The sequence below is a fragment of the Mustela nigripes genome, chromosome 15 (assembly GCF_022355385.1).
Source record: "Mustela nigripes isolate SB6536 chromosome 15, MUSNIG.SB6536, whole genome shotgun sequence".
Lineage (NCBI taxonomy): Eukaryota > Metazoa > Chordata > Mammalia > Carnivora > Mustelidae > Mustela > Mustela nigripes.
In genome coordinates, this window is record NC_081571.1 from 697,891 (window position 1) to 717,862 (window position 19,972).

General features: G+C 38.7%; 1 protein-coding gene across 2 annotated transcripts in view; it reads right to left on the bottom strand.

Moving 5' to 3' along the window:
* The window catches only part of CENPJ (centromere protein J), a 62,503-nt gene extending 43,342 nt beyond the window's left edge, over positions 1–19,161 (bottom strand). For both annotated transcript variants that reach the window (XM_059377633.1, XM_059377632.1), the window contains exons 1-4: positions 19,078–19,161; positions 13,459–13,967; positions 12,790–12,913; positions 2,464–2,769 (exon numbers count right to left, since the gene is read on the bottom strand). In XM_059377633.1, coding sequence (XP_059233616.1) covers positions 2,464–2,769; positions 12,790–12,913; positions 13,459–13,902 — 874 coding nt within the window. In that variant the 5' untranslated portion in view covers positions 13,903–13,967; positions 19,078–19,161. The remainder of the gene's footprint in view (positions 1–2,463; positions 2,770–12,789; positions 12,914–13,458; positions 13,968–19,077) is intronic.
* Positions 19,162–19,972: the final 811 nt, after the last annotated feature.

Below are 19,972 nucleotides of genomic sequence, written 5' to 3' on the forward strand. Positions count from 1 at the left end.
AAAAATAAAGTCCTAAAACTTGATAATTTTACAAGTTACTATGCTAAAAAAATATTTATCAAAAGTAACATATGCTAGGGGTACCTGGGTGGCTCAGCCAGTAGGGCATCCAACTCTTAACTTCAGCTCATGTCATGGTCTTAGAGTTGTGAGATGGAGCCCTGCAATGGGTTCTGTGCTCAGCAGGGAATCTGCTTCTCTCCCCCTTCTGCCCCTTCCACCCACCCTTTGAACGCATGCTCTCTGAGATAAATAAACCTTAAAAAAAAAAAAAAAAGTAACATATGCTAAAGATTTTAGAGCTCTCAAGGATTTCTTTACTATCACAGACATAAACTACAAAATCCTAATTGAATAAGTTACATTCTTCAAAAGGTTAATGTTATGAAAAAAAGTGTAGGCTTTTCTTTTTTTTTCTTTTAAAGATTTTATTTATTTACTTGACAGACAGAAATCACAAGTAGGCAGAGAGGCAGAGAGAGAGGAGGAAGCAGGCTCCCCGCCAAGCAGAGAGCCCGATGCAGGGCTCAAGCCCAGGACCCTAGGACCATGACCCGAGCCGAAAGCAGAGGTTTCAACCCACTGAGCCACCCAGGCACCCCAAGTGTGGGCTTTTCTAAATTAAAAATTACTAAAGAGCTATAACAACAAAATATAATAGATGAACTTGACTGGATCCTGTTTTAAAAAAAAAAAAATGGGGGGGAAACCTGGGTGGCTCAGTCATTAAGCATCTGCCTTTGGCTCATGTCATGATCCCAGGGTCCTGGGACTGAACCCCACATCAGGCTCCCTGTTCAGTGGGAAGCCTGCTTCTCCCTCTCCCACTCCCCTTGCTTGTATTCCCTCTTTTACTGTGTCTCTCTCTGTCAAATAATTTAATTAAATCAAATTAAATTAAATCAAATTTTAAAACTTCAAAGGACATTTTTGGGACAATAGCAGGAATTCTAAAATGGATTTGAATATTACAGAATATTACTGGGATTATACAGAAGAATGTCCTAATTTTTCACTTGATGTATGCTGAAATTTTTAAAATGATGTAACATAATATCTGCATATTACTTGCAATGAAATGACTGAACAAATTATACATAAATATAGACAGAGATATAGATATAGGTATAAATATATATAACACATACAAATATATAAAGACAAAGTAAACATGGCAAAAATTAACTGCTGAATTGAGATCTACTGCTAATCACTGCAGTGGACTTTCAAGTTTTCTGGATGTTTGAAATTTCCCAAAATAAAAGGTTAAGAGAGTATAATGTTTAAAAAAATGTTTAAAGGCATTAGACCTTTCCATACAAAGGAATTATTCTAAATTAGAAATAAAATATTGTGCACAAAAGTGCCTAACCCTAAGTAGTATTATCTGTATTTTTTATAACTTACCCCAAAGAACATATTCATGAAAACACCATTAAAATTGAGAATTAAATTTAAATTTAAAATATTGGAAACAAGTCAGCCCTACTTCAAAGAACATTAAATACTGATATATTATTTGATGACTAGCATAATGATGAGACCATTAAAATTATGGTTATGGAGATTATGGAATGTACCATAAGCATTTTCCATGTTGAGAGGGCAAGGAACACAATTATACAATATTCTATGGTTACAAAATGTTTAAAAAAAAAAAAAAAAGTGGAGGGAGGAGTGGGGCACAGAAATAGGAGTTAGGAAAAAAAGACCAGAAGAAAATGCCATGAGAGCTCCATAAGTTTAGACCATCAGACACTGCTGGTTCTCTGGCAGAAATGTGCTAGATACTGGGAATAAAGAGATGCACTGAGGACAAATGGAATGTTTGGGGTTGCAGGAGATTTCTTTTCTGAAAAATAACTGCCATCACCAACCTATTTCTCACATTTTCCATCTTCTGTCATGCTTCCCCACCACAACCACCATGTATGTTTTAAATCAACCTCAAGCTATTTCTAAGCTCTTCGAGTGCCTGGGTGGCTCAGTCATTAAGCATCTGCCTTCAGCTCAGGTCAAGATCCCAGGGTCCTGGGATCAAGCTCCGCATTGGGCTCCCTGCTCTGTGTGGAGCCTGCTTCTCCCTCTCCCATTCCCTCTGCTGTGTTCCCTCTCTTACTGTGTCTCTGTCAAATAAACAAATAAAATATTAAAAAAAAAAAAACCCTATTTCTAAGCTCTCAAAGAGAAATGGTATAAAAGGAACTCATTGCCTCCCTTTTTGAAGACCCCATGTGACAGGGAGGTCTAAAGTCAGCATGAGTACTGCAATTTTTCTTGGAAAGTCACAAACTCTATGTCCAGTTCTATATCCAATCCAGGCTCAGTGGCTGTGCAATATGTAGGGGCTCATAATAAAAGCCACAGAGGACAAGAAAAAATGCAGAAAGGACTTTTCTTATCTTAGCACAGCTTGGAAACACTCCTAATTAGGTACAGAAGAGAAAAATATAAGTAACTTACCTAAAGAATGGTTATGGTTTTCTTCCTTCAAATCACTTTTTTTCAGAAGTGTTTCTTGATATTGTGCCTCACCAAACAAATTGAGAGAAGCACCACTTTTTGAAGTTAAGACTAAATCTGGATGAGTAGTTCTACAAAAGTTGTTTTGTTCATCAAATAAAATGCTGGAAGTGTGCGTTTTCTCTAGGGTTTGATTCTGGTAGATATACGATGGTAAGAAGGGTGTGGTTTTCTCTTTCTCTATGGTGGCTGAATTTCCTGGAGATCTATACCTCTCGCTCTGATCATCAGGCAGTGGGGTTAAACCTGGCAATTAAAAACATCACCAAAACTAATGACTTCTTAGAACATTTTCTCTCCTTTATTAATCCCTACCCACCAGGTTTTCTCTAAAGTGATTAAAGTATTTGTTTCTTCCATATTAGGAAATTCTGTTTAAAATCATGAAATTTTAAGTCTAAAAATGACTCTTGCATAATTTATTTACACTGCAATTCCTGTGCAGACAGTGTACACCTTGCAGAGCTGCAACACTGCCTGATTCTGGAAGGCACTGCCTGATTCATGTTCCATGAGAAGAGAAGCACTGCTGGAATTGTCAACTCTGCAGCCCCGTGACAAACACGGAGAGTGCCAAGGCAGATGGCTACAAAATGATTGGAATAATTCCCCAATGACAAATAGGCCCTGTGTCACGGCCTATAAAAGCACCTTTCCTCTAGATTACTGTTAACATTTTGGTATCTTCAGGCAGTAGAATTATAGGTGACTTTTGTACTTCTCTGTAGTTTCTAAATTTCCTGTATTACCATTTCACTGTTTTCTTGAGTCTCTGGTTGGGAAATAAACACAGAGATTCCCCTGCTATATATCTCTAATTTGTAATTCTTGAAGGGTAGATGTCAAAACTCCATCCTAGTTGCTGTACCATCCCCTTGAAATCCTCCTACTATTCTTCTCTTCTCCCAGAATGTCTCAACTAAATTTAGAAGTGAAGGGGCATCAGGCTGGCTCAGTCAGTAAAGCGTATGATTTCTGGTCTTGGGGTTATGAATTCAAGCCCCACACTGGTTGCAGAGATTAAAAAATCTTTAGGGGCATCTGGATGGCTCAGTCAGTTGAGGGTTCAACTCCTGGTTTCAGCTCAGGTCATGATCTCATGGATCATAGAATGAAACCCTGTATCGGGCTCTGTGCTCAATGATGAGTCTGCTTGAAGATTCTCTCCCTCTGCCCTCCCTATCCCTTGCCCTGCTTCTTGTACATATGCATGTGCTCTCTCTAAAATAAATAAATCTTTTTCTTAAATCTTAAAAAAGGGGGGGCGCACCTGGTTGGCTCAGTGGTTAAGCATCTGCCTTTGGCACAGGTCATGATCCCAGAGTCCTGGGATCAAGCTCCCTGCTCAGCGAGAAGCCTGCTTCACCCTCTCCCACTTCCCCCTGCTTATGTTTCCTCTCTAGCTGTTTCTCTTTGTCAAATTTATAAAAAATATTTTAAAAAGCAATTTATCTTTAAAAAAAAAAAAGATGAAGAAGAAACACAATGGGAAATGTTTAATAAAACATAAAAAGAGCCAGGCTACCTATCTCTCATACCCATCGGCCTCACCTCCAGCCCACAAATAAAACTGGAAAATAGGTAGGTCCTCTCTGATTATCAGGTTCTACATCCTTTCTTTTATAACAATACTCTCCCCATTCACATTTTTGACTGACAGTCATCCCACTTCAGACTGAAGATGTCTTTGATAAAAGTCCAAAAGCTCAACGTGGCAACTCACAAAGTGTGGTCTGCAAACCCCTGAAGGTCTCTAAAATCCTTTCAGGGCACCCCCAGGCCAAATCTATTTTCATAAAATATTAAGACAATATTTGCCTTTTTCACCTTGCTGACACCTGCACTGATGGTGCAAGAGAAAAATGGAAACTGCTGGTTTCACTCGAAAGCAGGACAGGAGCACCCAACTGTGCTAGCAATCACTCTATGAGTTACTACCAAGCACTTGCAGTTTAAGAAAAAAAAAAAAGAAAGAAAAAACCTGTTTTACTTAAGAATGTCCTAAAGTTACAAAAATTATTAATTTTTTAATTGAATTTTAACTGTTGAGTACATGTCTTTTGAATATTCTACTGGACAAAACAGAAAGTATGCATAAATCATTTCTGCTGCAAACCAAGACATGGCTGTGCCTTTTTTTTTTTTTTTTTTTTTTTGCAGTTGTAAGCTCAACTAGCCACTTCTCTCAAAGAACATTATCTTTATCTTAAAAAAAAAAAAAGAGAGAGACAAACTATCGTGATTTAAACTTGGTACTTGGCAGGTATTTTCTCAAAAATGAAACGAGTGAACCAGTCGCTTCAAGGAAAATAACTGACAGTATTTGCTAAGAATGGTAAAATTCAAACCTTCAAGTAAAAATGAGGACTCATTAAACATGTGTACCACCATGATCTTGACAGTCTCATAATACTCGAGGACTTTCATGATGAAATCTATAGTGGCATTAATGGATATAATTTTTTTATATTACATATTGAAATGTTAGTATTTTAAAGACCCACATAAGTCCATGAACCACTATTTCCCAAATAATCAATGCACAATTTCACCAGATCATGCAAAATAAAAGAGCCATTCAAAATGTCAAGATATTCCAATATAATTTATGTAATAGAGTATAAAAAAGTGCATGAATATGGTTTCAGACTCCATACTGTGAATCACTACTAACTTAGGTTTGGATACAATATCAAAGAAAGAACCACAATTACTTCAAAAGGCTATTATAGTATTCCTCTTTCCTTCTTCCAATTAAACACCATGTGAAGCTGAATTTTTTTTCACATGCTTCAACCAAAACAATATAACTTAGGAAACTGAATGCAGAAGCAAATAGGAGAATCAGCTGAACTTTTAACTCAGAGATTTTCAAAAATATAAAACTATGCCATTCTTCTTATTTTTTAGAAAAGCCTTTTCATTTAAAAAAATGTTAGTTATGATAACATGTAACTGGTTATTATTTTAAGTGAATTAATTTTTAAAAAGCTCTGGCTGAGAAACAAAATGGCGGAGAAGTAGGAGGAGGCGCCGTTTCCACCTCTCCCCTAAACTGAGCTGATTACCTACCAAAGAACTCTGATCACCCATGAAATCAGCCTGAGATTAAAATTATACACTTCTGGATCTCTATGGGGGCAGAAGACGCCAGCAGGCAGAAGCGTTCCAGGGTGCACCTTGCCTGCACGATGGTTGATACATTGAGCTACACATCTGTTCAGCCATCTCTCACCAAAATGACTAGGAGGAGGAATGCCCAACAAAATAAAAATTCAGAGACTGGGCCCTCTCCATGAGAGCTATTGAATATGGACATAGACAGTATGTCAGAAAGGGAATTCAGGCTAACAATTATCCAGGCAATAGCTAGGTTGGAGAAAGTCTTTGATGACAAAATAGAATTGATTAGGGCAGAAGTAAAAGCCACCAGGGATGATGTTAACAATGTTCTCAATGAGTTCCAATCCAATCTAAATTCTCTAAAAGCTAGGGTAACTGAGGCAGAAGATAGAATTAGTGATCTGGAGGACAAACAGATAGAGAAAAAGGATCAGGAGGAAGCCTGGAACAAAGAGCTTAGAAGCCATGAAAACAGAATTAGGGAAATAAATGACGCCATGAAACGTTCCAACGTCAGAATTATTGGAATCCTTGAGGGGGAGGAGAAAGAAAGAAGACTATAAGATATAGTTGAATAAATTCTCCATGAAAATTTTCTCAATCTCACGAATGCAACCAGCATTCGTGTACTAGAAGAAAGGTCTCCCCCCAAGATCCCAAGATCATAAAATCTAGAAAGACCTTGAGACACCTGACTGTGAAAATGATGAATCATAATTGTAGACAGGACTCCTGAAAGCAGCTAGGGTGAAGAAATTGCTTACGAACAGAGGAAAGCCCATCAGAATAATGTCAGACCTGTCCCCAGGAACCTGGCAAGCCAGAAAAGGCTCGCAAGATGCATTCAGGGCACTAAATGAGAAGAACATGCAGCCAAAAATACTTTATCCAGCAAAACTGACATTCAAAATGGATGGAGAGATAAAGAGCTTCCAAGACTGGCAAGGTTTAAAAGAGTATGTGACCACCAAGCCGACAATGCAGGAAATATAAAGGAGGGGTTCTATAAAAGAAGAAAAAACCTAAGAATATCATTGAACAGAAATTTATGGAGACAATCTACAGAAAGAAAGACTTCAAAGGTAACATGATGTCAATAAAAACATATCTCTCAATAACCATACTCATCGTGAATGGCCTAAATGCACCCATAAAACAACACAGGGTTGCAGATTGGATAAAATGACAGGAGAGACCCATTTGGAACCTAAGGATACATCCAGACTGAAAGTGAAGGGATTGAGAAGCATCTTTCATGCCAATGGGCCTCAAAAGAAGGCTGGGGTAGCGATTCTCATATCAGATAAATTAGATTATAAACTAAAGACTGTAGTCAAAGATACAGAAGGGCACTACATAATTCTTTTTTCTTTTTTTTTTTTTTTTAAGATTTTATTTATTTGACAGAGAGAGAAAAATCACAAATAGGCAGAGAGGCAGGCAGAGAGAGAGAGCAGAGGAAGCAGGCTCTCTGCGGAGCAGAGAGCCCGACACAGGACTTGATCCCAGGGCCCTGGGATCATGACCCGAGCCAAAAGCAGAGGCTTTAACCCACTGAGCCACCCGGGTGCCCCAGGCACTACATAATTATTAAAGGGACTATTCAACGAGAAGATCTAACAATTGTAAATATTTATGCCCCCAATATGGGAGCAGCCAATTACATAAGAAAACTATTAACCAAGATAAAGAGTCATATTGATATGAAAACATTAATAAGAGGAGAACTTAACATGCCACTCTCAGTAATAGATCATCCAAGTAGAAAATCAATAATGAAACAAGAGCATTGAATGACACATTGGACCAGTGGGACCTCATAGATATATACAAACATTCCACCCTAAAACAACAGAATACTCATTCTTCTTGAGTGCACATGAACCTTCTCCAGAATAGACCACATACTGGATCATAAATCAGGGCTCAACCGATACCAAAAGATGGAGATTATTCCCTGCATATTCTCAGATCACAATGCTTTGAAACTGGAGCTCAACCACAAGGAAAAGTTTGGAAGGAATTCAAACACCTGGAAGCTAAAGACCACCTTGCTTAAGAATGCTTGGTTCCGGGCGCCTGGGTGGCTCAGTGGGTTAAGCCGCTGCCTTCGGCTCAGGTCATGATCTCGGGGTCCTGGGATCGAGTCCCGCATCGGGCTCTCTGCTCAGCAGGGAGCCTGTTTCCTCCTCTCTCTCTCTGCCTGCCTCTCTGCCTACTTGTGATCTCTCTCTGTCAAATAAATAAATAAAAAAAAAAAAAAAAAAAAAAAATGAATGCTTGGTTCTGGGCGCCTGGGTGGCTTTCAGCTAGGGTCATGATCCCAGGGTCCTGGGATGGAGCTCTGCGTCGGGCTCTCTGCTCAGCAGGGAGTCTGCTTCCCCCTCTCTCTCTGCTTGCCTCACTGCCTACTTGTGATCTCTGTCTGTCAAATAAATAAAATCTTTAAAAAAAAAAAAAATTGAAAAATCCAGAATACACCAGTTGTCTCTACACCTTAAAGAACTAAAGAATCAACAACAAATTAAGCCAACTCCACACACAAGAAGGGAAACAATCAAGATTAGAGCAGAGATCAATGAGATAGAAATTAGAGATATAGTAGAATGCACTGAAGAAACTAGAAGCTGTTTTTTTTTAAAGAATCAGTAAGACCGATAAACCATTGGCCAAACTAATTCAAAAGAAAAGAGAGAAGGCCCAAATTAATAAAATTATGAATGAAAAGGGAGAGATCACAACTAACACCAAGGAAATAGAAACAATCATCAGAAATTATCGGATGCCTGGCAGGCTCAATTGGTTAAACCACTGCCTTCAGTTCGGGTCATGATCCTGGAGTCTCAGGATAGAGTCCCACATGGGGCTCCTTGCTCAGCAGGGAGTCTGCTTCTCCCACTGACCTCTCTCCTCTCATGCTCTCTCTCTCTCTCTGTTGTTCTCTCTCTCTCTCTCAAATAAATAAAGAAAAAAGAAGAAAGAAAGAAATTATTATCAACAGTTATATGCCAATAAGTTAAGCAACCTAGACGAAATGGATACATTTCTGGAAAACTATAAACTTCCAAAATTGAACCAGGAAGAAACTGACAGCCTGAATAGACCAATATCTAGTAACGAGATTGAAGCAGTGATCAAAAAACAAGAGCCCAGGACCTGACGGATTCCCTGGGGAATTCTACCAAACATTCAAAGAAGAAATAACACCTATTCTTCTGAAGCTGTTTCAAAAAATTGAAGCAGAAGGCAAACTTCCAGACTCTTTTTATGAAGCCAGCATTACCCTGATCCCCAAACCAGGCAAAGACCCCATCAAAAAGGAGAATTTCAGACCAATATCCCTGATGAATATGGATGCTAAGATTGTCAACAAGATCCTTGCCAATAGGACACAACAGTGCATTAAAAAGATTATCCACCATGACCAGGTGGGATTCATCCCTCGGTTTCAAGGGTGGTTCAACATTCGCAAATCAATCAATGTGATAGAACAAATCAATAAGAGAAAAGAGAATAACCACAGGTCCTCTCAATTAATGCAGAAAAAGAATTTGACAAAATTCAGCATCCATTCCTGATTAAAATGCTTCAAAGTATAGGGATAGAGGGAACATTCCTCAACTTCATCAAATCTATCTATGAATGATCCACAGCAAATATCATCCTCAATGGGAAAAAGCTGACAGCTTTCCCTTTGAGATCAGGAACACGACAAGGATGCCCACTCTCACCAATCTTGTTCAATATAGTATTAGAAGTCCTAGCAACAGCAATCAGACAACAAAGAGAAAAAAAAAGGTATTCAAATTATCAAAGAAGTCAAACTCTCTCTCTTTACAGATGACATGATACTTTAAATGGAAAACTCAAAAGACTCCACCCCAAACTACTAGAACTCATACAGCAATTCAGTAACGTGGGGCAGGATACAAAGTCAATGTACAGAAATCCATTGCTTTCTTATACACTAACAATGAAAATACAGAAAGGGAAATTAGAGAATCGATTCCATTTACTATAGCACCAAGAACCGTAAGATACCTGGGAATAAACCTAACCAAAGAGGTAAAGGATCTCTACTTGAGGAACTACAAAACACTCATGAAAGAAATCAAAGAAGACACAAAACGATGGAAGACAATTCCATGCTCGTGGATCAGAAGAATAAACATTGTTAAAATGTCTATACTGCCTAGAACAATCTACACTTTCAATGCCATTCCAATCAAAATTCCACCAGCATTTTTCAAAGAGCTAGAGCAAACAATCCTAAAATTTGTATAGAATCAGAAGAGACCCGGAATTGCTAAGGAAATGTTGAAAAAGAAAAACAAAACTGGCGGCATCACATTGCCTGATTTCAAGCTTTAGTACAAAGCTATGATCAACACAGCATGGTACTGGCATAAAAACAGACACATAGACCAGTGGAACAGAGTAGAGAGCCCAGATATGGACCCAAAATTCTATGGTCAAATAATTTCAACAAACCAGGAAAAAATACACAGTGGAAAAAAGACAGTCTCTTCAATAAATGGTGCTGGGAGAATTGGACAGCTATACATAGAAGAATGAAATTCGACCATTTTCTTACACCATACACAAAGATAAACTCAAAATGGATAAAAGACCTCAATGTGAGGCAGGAATCCATCAGAATCCTAGGGGAGAACATGGGCAGTAACCTCTTTGATATCAGCCACAACAACTTCTTTCAAGATAGGTCTCCAAAGGCAAAGGAAACAAAAGCGAAAATGAATTTTGAGGACTTCAACAAGATCAAAATCTTCTGCACAGCAAAGGAAACAGTCAACAAAACAAAGAGGCAGCCCACGGAATGGGAGAAGATATTTGCAAATGACAGTACAGACAAAAGGCTGATATCCAGGATCTATAAAGAACTTCTCAAACTCAACACACACAAAACAGATAATCATATCAAAAAATGGGCAGAAGACATGGACAGAGACTTCTCCAGTGAAGACATACAAATGGCTATCAGACACATGAAAAAATGTTCATCATCACTAGCCTTCAGGGAGATTCAAATCAAAACTACATTGAGATAAAAAAAAAAAAAAAAAAAAAAAAAAACTACATTGAGATACAACCTTACACCAGTTAGAATGGCCAAAATTAACAACAGTTAACAACGTGTGTTGGAGAGGATGTGGAGAAAAAAGAACCCTCTTACACTGTTGTGGGAATGCAAGTTGGAGCAGCCACTTTGGAAAACAGTGTGGAGATTCCTAAGAAATTAAAAATAGAGCTTCCCTATGGCCCTGCAATTGCACTACTGGGTATTTACCCCAAAGATACAGATGTAGTGAAAAGAAGGGCCATCTGTACCCCAATGTTCATAGCAGCAATGGCCACGGCTGCCAAACTGTGGAAAGAACCAAGACGCTCTTCAACAGACGAATGGATAAGGAAGATGTGGTCCATATACACTGTGGAGTATTATGCCTCCATCAGAAAGGATGAATACCCAACTTTTGTATCAGCAAGGACGGGACTGGAAGAGATTCTGCTGAGTGAAATAAGTCAGGCAGAGAGTCAATTATCATATGGTTTCACTTATTTGTGGAGCATAAGAAATAACACGGAGGACATGGGGAGATGGAGAGGAGAAAGGAGTTGAGGGAAATTGGAAGGGGAGATGAACCATGAGAGACTATGGACTCTGAAAAACAATCTGAGGGTTTTGAAGGGGCGGGGGGTGGGAAGCTGGGTGAGCCTGGTGGTGGGTATTATGGAGGGCATGTATTGCATGGAGTACTTGGTGTGGTGCATAAACAATGAATTCTGGAACACTGAAAAGAAATTTAAAAAATTAAAAATTAAAAATTGTTTTTTAAATATCTCCATTTTCATTTCTGATACAGTAAATTCATCAGTAAATGCCCATGTAACAAATGCTCTCTGGGGTCCTCAATATTTTAAGAGTGTTAAGGGGTCCTAGGACCAAATAGTGAAAACCACTGCCCTAAAAGCAATGTTCCATAAATAAATGGGGCTAGTTCTTAAATATTAAGAACTGTGAAGAATCTGCTTCCCTATTGTTCTACCATAGCGCTATTTCTACCTTAAGAAGTATCACAGGCTGTTAGTTAAATGCTCTTGATTATCCTCTTTATGTATTTCATAAAGGAACCCTGAACCATTCAACTATTTCAAGACACACACTATGTTCTCTATATTTGCTAAGATAAGCACCCTATTCCTTAAACCAGTTTTCATATGGTACATTTCTCATCACTACCACTCCCCAAATCCCATCTGGCTACACCCTGCATAGTTATCTGCCAATGTCTTTTCTTTTCTGTATTCTCAATGCCCAGTGCAACCTCTGAACAGAACAGGCACCTTCCTGAATCAGTAGTGTCTCTTAAAAGGGAGCACCGAAAAGCAACTGCACATCACTATTTTACAAACTGTGGGACACAATCCATTAGTAATTTTATCATCAGAATCATGACTGGCATTTTTTTTAGTGACCAAGAATAGGATTAGATAAATAGAATATATCCTTGCTACATGTCAGGTGCACCAGTAAGATCTGATTTATGAAATCTCTTTGAAATTATGAGTTTAAATGTTTTCGTTATAATGCAGTATGGTCAAACAACTTTCAAAACCACTGCTCCAGATCACATTTTAACAGGTTTAGTTTCTCCTGATAAGTACATCATTCTTTCTTTTAATTGATCTAGCCTACAACAAAGAATTTTGTCATCTCCCACCAGAGAAAACATTTCTGGTATGGTCCTTTTGCTGAACAGAATGGCTTCTACACATAGTTACATTTATGACCCTGAGGCAAAGACTGTAAGCCAGTAGCTCCAGGCCAAACTTGGCTCTAGATATTTTATTCTGCTACATCTTTTTAAAATTTTATTATAAATAAATATGAATGCCATTAAGCAGGGCACACATGCTCCAGAATGGCACAGCTCCCACTTGCCCCAATTACATAACACTAGCACCATTTCACAGTTCTCTGCAAGGCCCCTAAGGAAACTGGAGTTTACAACAAATGATAGAGAAATGGTAGAAATAACCTGTCAGACAACTGAAGGTGAGAAATGTATGTAACTGTCCACTGTTGTACTAACTGAAGGTTCTATGTAAGCAAAAAAATACCTGGCAGTGTGTGTTGTCCAGACACCATAGTAAGCAGCTTCTCTTGTTCTTCCATGAGTCTTTGTAGTTGCTCTAACTGCTGCCTCTTCAGCTGTTCCTGCTTCTTCTGTTGTACTTCTTTCAACTTTTTAAACATAAAATTTATTTGATTAAATTAACTTTACATTTCTTTATGGATCTTTGCTCCTTATACTTATCTTAATACCTTTCATCTCCCTTTCCATATCACCTCTAAAAAAGAGTTCCAAATGGAGATTCCTAAGTAACTACACCTACCACCAATACTCCAAAATCCCATCTTTTTATGAAGGGTACCATACCGACTGTCCCAACTAAGAAACATTAAAAGTCATATGAATCCATGGGTTCTTAAAATAGGATAGGTGTCAGTACATTTATGATCAACATTTTCTCCCTAATATTTGATCAACCATTTCTAATTTAGTTTTTACCAAGTAAAACAGAAAATTAAAGACATTTTTACCTCAAGTGGTATATCTTACATACCAAACCTCTGTTAATGTTTCACATTAGACAAAAGGCAAAATTTGGTGTTTTGAGGATTTCATAGTAAAGGGGAAGAAACAAGAGGCCCTGAGCAGGTGACTTTTCATCATCAACAGAAACTTGCAATAACATAAATACATATTGGGCCAAATACTTTTGTACCTGTTCAAGCTTTTTAAAAAGTGGGTCTTTATAAGCTACTTCTTTGCATTCACTGGAAAGATCTGAGATAAAGTCATTTTTGTTGTCTTCCCGGTATCCAGGAGCATCTTGACATACCACTATTTGTGGTCCTTCTTTAGTTAAAGGAAACACTATATGTGTTTCAGATTTATCTGATTGTAGTTTATAAGGGCTGTTAGTCTCCAACTTCTGTACTTCACGAAGTGAATCTTCTTCACTTATAAGGCTGAAGCTATTTGAAAAATGTGTGGCTTTAACAGGAAAACTGGTAGAAATGTTTACATTTGCTCGCTTCTCTTCATCTCCTTCCAAAAGAGGAAACCCACGATTTAATATGACCCCAGCCCGAGAAGGATTGGTCATCCATTGGGTTAAGAAGTTCTGTCCATTGTTCAATTCAGAAGAGGTTGGCATCAGGAACATTTTAGTCCAATGATAATATTATATTTAAATAATATAAAGGTTGAAGAGCTACTAATTTCCAAAACCTGTAGAAAGAAGATGCCAACAAAAAGCATTGGTTAAAGCTATTCTACCCAAAACTCGAATCAGTGCAAAAATCTACTGAATATTTCAAATACAAAAAACTTCAACCAGCAAAGCAGTTGGGCATTAACCTATGTGGTTTCTTTTCAGTCTTAAAAAAATCCAAATTGAGTCAATCAAAAACCTAAGTTCCCTTCTGATTTAATCATTTGATTACTGAGGATTTTATACAAGTGCTAAATAAAACAAAATAAAATAAAAACAGCTCACATAAAACTCTAGGAACTAGAGCATCTTCTAAGTTATTTGATTACTATAACTATCAAATATTACCCATATTACACTTTCATGCTTCTGGCCCTAGTCCCACATGGCTTCTCTGCCCAACTGGGGAGCCCATGTTCTCCCTACTTACAGAACAAGAGTCACCACCATGGTTTCACTGGCATTTCTCTAATTCCTTCAACCCCCTTCTAGCCCCTCACCCACCAAGCAGACCCTCATCTGTATTCTTAGAGGTCTCCGATATCACTATTTTGGCATGCATCTCAATATTAGTGGTACTCTGCCTTTGTGTTCATAATCTACCAAGCTGTGAGTTCCTTGAAGATATAGTCACCCATGCCTAGCACCATCCATTCCTGCTAGGAAGGAATGGAGAAACTTGACAAATGTTTGCTAAAATTAAGTAAAATTAAATCAGAACTAAGATTCTATTATTTAAAATAAATTCAGTATTATAAAATATTATTTGTGTTCATTCGATACTCAACAACAAAATTACATTAGTTCATATAATAGGACAGCTACTTTGTATGAATCATACTCTAATATAACCAAATTCCTAGTGTAATTCAGTCACCATGCAATAAATTTAAATGGCACATCACAGAGAAGATAAGCTTGTCCTCCTCTGTATGACTGATTTCACTCACCTAGTATTTATTGAGTCCTTTCTCTGTGCCAGATACTATTTTAGTCACTGGGCATACGGTATACGGCAGTTAATAAATCAGAGTCTTAGTGAAGAAAATACATGCATATAAAAGAAAGCTATAGTTTTAAGAGTATTACTTTTAAGAGTATTACTATGCTATATAGTAATAAATGCTGAGGAGAAAAATAAAAGCAATATGGGAGAAGTAGATTTGCAAGTTTAGAGGGGGTAGACAGGAGTGCTCCTTTAGGAGATAAACTCAAGGACCGGGTGGAGGTCAAGGAACAAGTGGTGCAGATATGAGGGATGGAATAAGACCCCAGCCTTCATATTGAAAACCTTCACTTGCAGAATGACCTCCACTAATTCTTACAGTCCCATCACCACTATCTATCTCAAATTCTCTCGAATTAATTTCGGTATGTGTTTAGACTTATTACATCAGCCACTTGGCTCCTAAGCAACTCTTTATCTTCAATGCTCTGATATCCATGCACATGCTTTATTCCATGTCCAATGTTCACGCAGCCCCAAAGTCCATCACTAGCAAAATCTATTATCCTCAACCTCGTTTCTCACCTTCCTGAAAACACCTCTTCCTACACAGCCCATACTCTGGACCACTGGGCCTGGGAGTAGAATATGTGTTTTTTGTATTGTCCTTTTTCGCTTCCAGATGATTCTCCCTTCCTCCACCATAAAAACCACTAAATTCTGAATCTCATATGATTTTCTTATTTACGACTCCCTCCTTTATTGTCTACCAAACCTCCAGAGGTCAACCAGGGTCCTCCCCTTCATTCCTTAAAATTTTCTGACTAAGCAACTGGAAGAACAGTGTTGCCATTAACTGAAATGGGGAAAACTGGGAATGAAACAGGTTTGAGGGAAATGAGAAATCAAGAGCTGAATTTTTTTTTTCAAGATTTTATTATTTGGGGGGCTGCACGAGCAATGGGCAGGACAGAGGAAGAGGCCAACTCCCCACGGAGCAGGGAGTCCGATGCAGGGCTCCATCCCAGGATCCTGAGATCATGACCTGAGCCGAAGGCACACACTTGACTAAGCCACCCACGTGCCCCTGGCACATTTGAAGATGCCTAGTAGACATTCCAGTCATCATCATATAAGCAGCAGGACACACAAGAATGGGATTCACAGAAGAATGGGATTCATGGATGAAGCCAAGGCTGTGAAGCATAAATGTGAGTATCCCTAGCATATAGATGATATTTAAAGCCTTGACCCTGTTGAGATCACAAAGTGACTAACAGTAGACAAAAAAGAGAAGATGTAGAAAGTATAGTGTCCTTTACGCCAAGTGAAGAAAGTGTTTTTTTATTGTTTTGTTTTGTTTTTAATGAAGAAAGTATTTCAAAAAAGAAAGATATGTGTTAAAAGCTGTTAACACATGAAGGGTGAGGAGAACTGAGAACTGACCTTGGAATTGAGCAAAGTAAAGGTCATGATAACTTTGATAAGAGCAACCTGGGGAAGAGGAAGGCTGAAAAAGTTTGAATGGAGGGAATACACGAAAAAACAAGAAACTGAGGATAGCTAACTCTTTCTAGGAGTTTTGCTATTAAGTGAAGGAAATAAATAGGACAGTAGCTGCCCAGGGAGGCAGAGTAAAGAAAGATTTTTTAAGACGGGAGAAATAAAAGCATGTCTGTAGGTTGATGAGAATGAAGAAAGTAGAGAATTACTATAGCATTGACCTTGAGGGGAGAAATGAGAAAATTTAGTACCAAAGTGAAATAACATGTCACACTATTTTTCAGATACAATTCTAGACTTTAAGATAGATAGACAGCCAAACTGATGGATATCTCCAAAGAAAGTGAAAAATGGCAATTTGAAGGCAAACATGTATTTAGCTTTGTAACCAGTGTCTGAAAAAAAAAAAAAAAGATATAAACAGAAAAAGAAATATAGATGCCCAAACATCAAAAAAGTTCATCATCACTCAACTGAATAGTAATTAAAACAATAACGACATAATATTTTTCACATACCAGGTTGGAAAAGCTAAAAACTGCTAAACCCCCTTGTGGGAAAAGAACTCTTTCATAAAGTGTTACTTGGGAATGTAAACTGGTAAAAACCTTTTGAAGGGCAATTTGACAATATCCATCCAAACTGTAAATGTACAGAAACTTTGACTCAGCAATTTCACATCTAGGCATTTTGTGCTATACTGGCACAAGTTCACAACATTTGTAATAAACTGAGATTAATGTCTTAAATGTCTATTAAGGGAGGACCAACTAATTACATCATTCACATTATGCAGTGGTTACAGAGAACCAAGTAAGCTTATTAAGTACCAATATGGTAGTCCTAAATATATCCAAGATATAGTTAAACTGACAAAGGCAAAATGCAAAACACTTTATAAGAAATAAAGACAAAAAAGCACAATTACCTAGAACTGTGCTGTCCATTATGATAGCCACTGATCACATATGGCTATTTAGCACTTGAAAGTAGCTAATGTGAACTGAAAGACAGATGGGGTCATTTTACTAAAACCTGATTTAATGGAATTTTAAAACAAGAGACTGCTGTTTCCCTTGTTGCTTTACTGAGTGTAACAACATACACTGAAAATACTTATGCTCCATTTTCTGAAGCAGAATCCTGAAATGATGTCATCGGTACAGCTGTTAAAACATATATACAAATACTATGAATCATCAGTTTGTAGTACTGTTCAAAGAAAATATAGGACAAAAGGAATGCTTGCAAGCTATTCAATAAGCAAAGACCAAAGCGACAGTGTGATTTTTCTCAGATATCAGTTGGAAAACAGCTATTCACAAATTTTTTAAAACTGCTGCAACAAACAGCAACATAATGCTGAGTCCAAGTCTCAACAGATTCATACTGTTTCCATGTAATAGGAAGTTCAAAAACAGGCAAAATAAATTGATAAGTAGAGAAGTCAGACTCATGGTTATAGAGGCTTCTGCCTTCAGAGCTGATAGGGAATCTTATTATCTTCACCTGCTGGTAATTACACCGGTGTATACATTTGGGTAGTACACTTAAGATTAGGGCAGTTTATTGAATATCTGTTATTCCTGAATAATTTTTAAAAATCTGTTCTAAGTAAACTAATTCTAATTATTTTTGAGTTGAAAACCTATCTAAAAGGTAACAGCTTTTCATCAAACTCAACCAAGTAATCTATGTTAAATTTCAAAGACTAGCAGGAAAATTTGAAATCCAAATTTAGAAAGGAGACAAGTTACAAGGTTATTTTGTAACATCAAAAAACTAAAAAAAGTTCCCTACTATACTGACCAGTGCGGGTGGTGCTGCAGCACTCAAGACATATGCATCTTAAAACAAACACCTTAAAACAAACCACACTTAAAGACCTCTATTCCGTCATTTTAATTTCATGAGTATTAAAAGTGTATTTACTGTCAGCATAAGAATAAAAATATTGTTTACTGTCAGCATAAGAATAAAAATATTGTTTCACCTTAATCTGCTATTTATTATTAATATTCAGGCAAACTATAAAGAACCTATATATATATAGCAAAATGTCTAGAAAGGATTAGCATGTGGACTAGGATTTTTTTGGATATCAAAATCTGTTTGAAACAAATTCACGGCCTCGAAACCTCCAGAGAGTGCTATATAAACATACTTGAAGCGGTTTGGAGGAATAAATTCTCTGCGTGGACACAAACAGTTAGCCCAAAGTCACCCTCCGACCGTATAACTAGTTGATTTGGGAGATGATTTATCAGTCTCCCAAAACATGTTCATGAAAACCACGAATCCACAGCAAAGCTTTAAAGGACAGCTCCTGACTGATGGACCATCGATGATGATCCGCCTTAAGGAGAGAAAGCAACCCCACTTTACACTTTCTTTTCGAACCGTGTCCCCTGCGCTTCTAAACAGCAGCCTGAAGTACAGCCAAAACCACAGGCGGTGAGCGTCCCTGAAAGGCAGGCTCCCCACAGAACAGCGTTAAGCTGGGACATCCACAGAATTAATGTCGGCCGCCGCCGCAGAGTCGCCCGGCCGCGGCTCCCTCCGCGACCCGCTGAGCCAGCTCAGAGGCCCGGAGCAGGTCCCTCCCGCGCCCCGCCAACACTCTTTGATGGAGGGCGACAAACACACCAGCAACCCCGTTCCTTTCACCCACAAATTACCGCTCCGCAGTACCCTGGCCTCTCAGTCCACTCAAACTACATCATGAATCGCCGCTGCATTTATGAATGAGGCGCCACAATCACCGCCTCCGGTTTGAGCCCCGCCCCCAAAGTCGGCTCCGCCCCCTTATCCGAGGGCTCCTGGGAAATGTAGTCTCCGCCAGCCGCCTCTGTACTTCCGTGAGGGCACTGGGAGACCCAGGCAAACTACCATACCCAGCGGGGATCGCAGGGGCGGACGTTACCTCAGGAATTCACTGCTGGAAGTCTTCCTCCTGGGTCGCCGGCTAGTGGGCGGGCGGCTGAGCGGGAGGGAAGAACCGTTCCTAGTGAACTTCCGTGACCGCCTCCCCCGCCCCCGCCCTCCCCGCCTTGAAAACTAAGGAAGGCGCCTTTGCGAGAAGTCTCCGTGTTCAGAGAAAAGTAGGGGACTCAGAGCTAACAGTGTACACAGATGGACGCTTTTAGGGGTGATGGGGGCAGGGCAGGGGCTTTTTGCTTGATGTCGGTCTGCCTCGTTTTCGCATCTGGCTGGGTGTGACCCTGCTCACATGGACTCATCAGACAAAAGTAACGCTTTGGGGGGGGGGGGGATTCACTCCCAAAATAGTCATCGCTCATCGCTTCTCGTATAGCCAATAAACAAATGGTTTGGCTGTGCGTGTCCATTAGATGTTAAAAGTCTATAAGCACTGAAAGTGCAAAATTCAGCAAATATTTTCTTAATTGCCACCACAAAGGGCTGTGTAGCTGGAGAACACTGAGGGGCAACTTACCATAGTGTACATACCCGGGTTTCGTGTCTGTTTAATTACCAGTATGCCAAGTGAAATTCGTTTAAAAATAAATTAATTAATTAAATAATGCCATTTATAACCACTGTAATCGCTGAAAT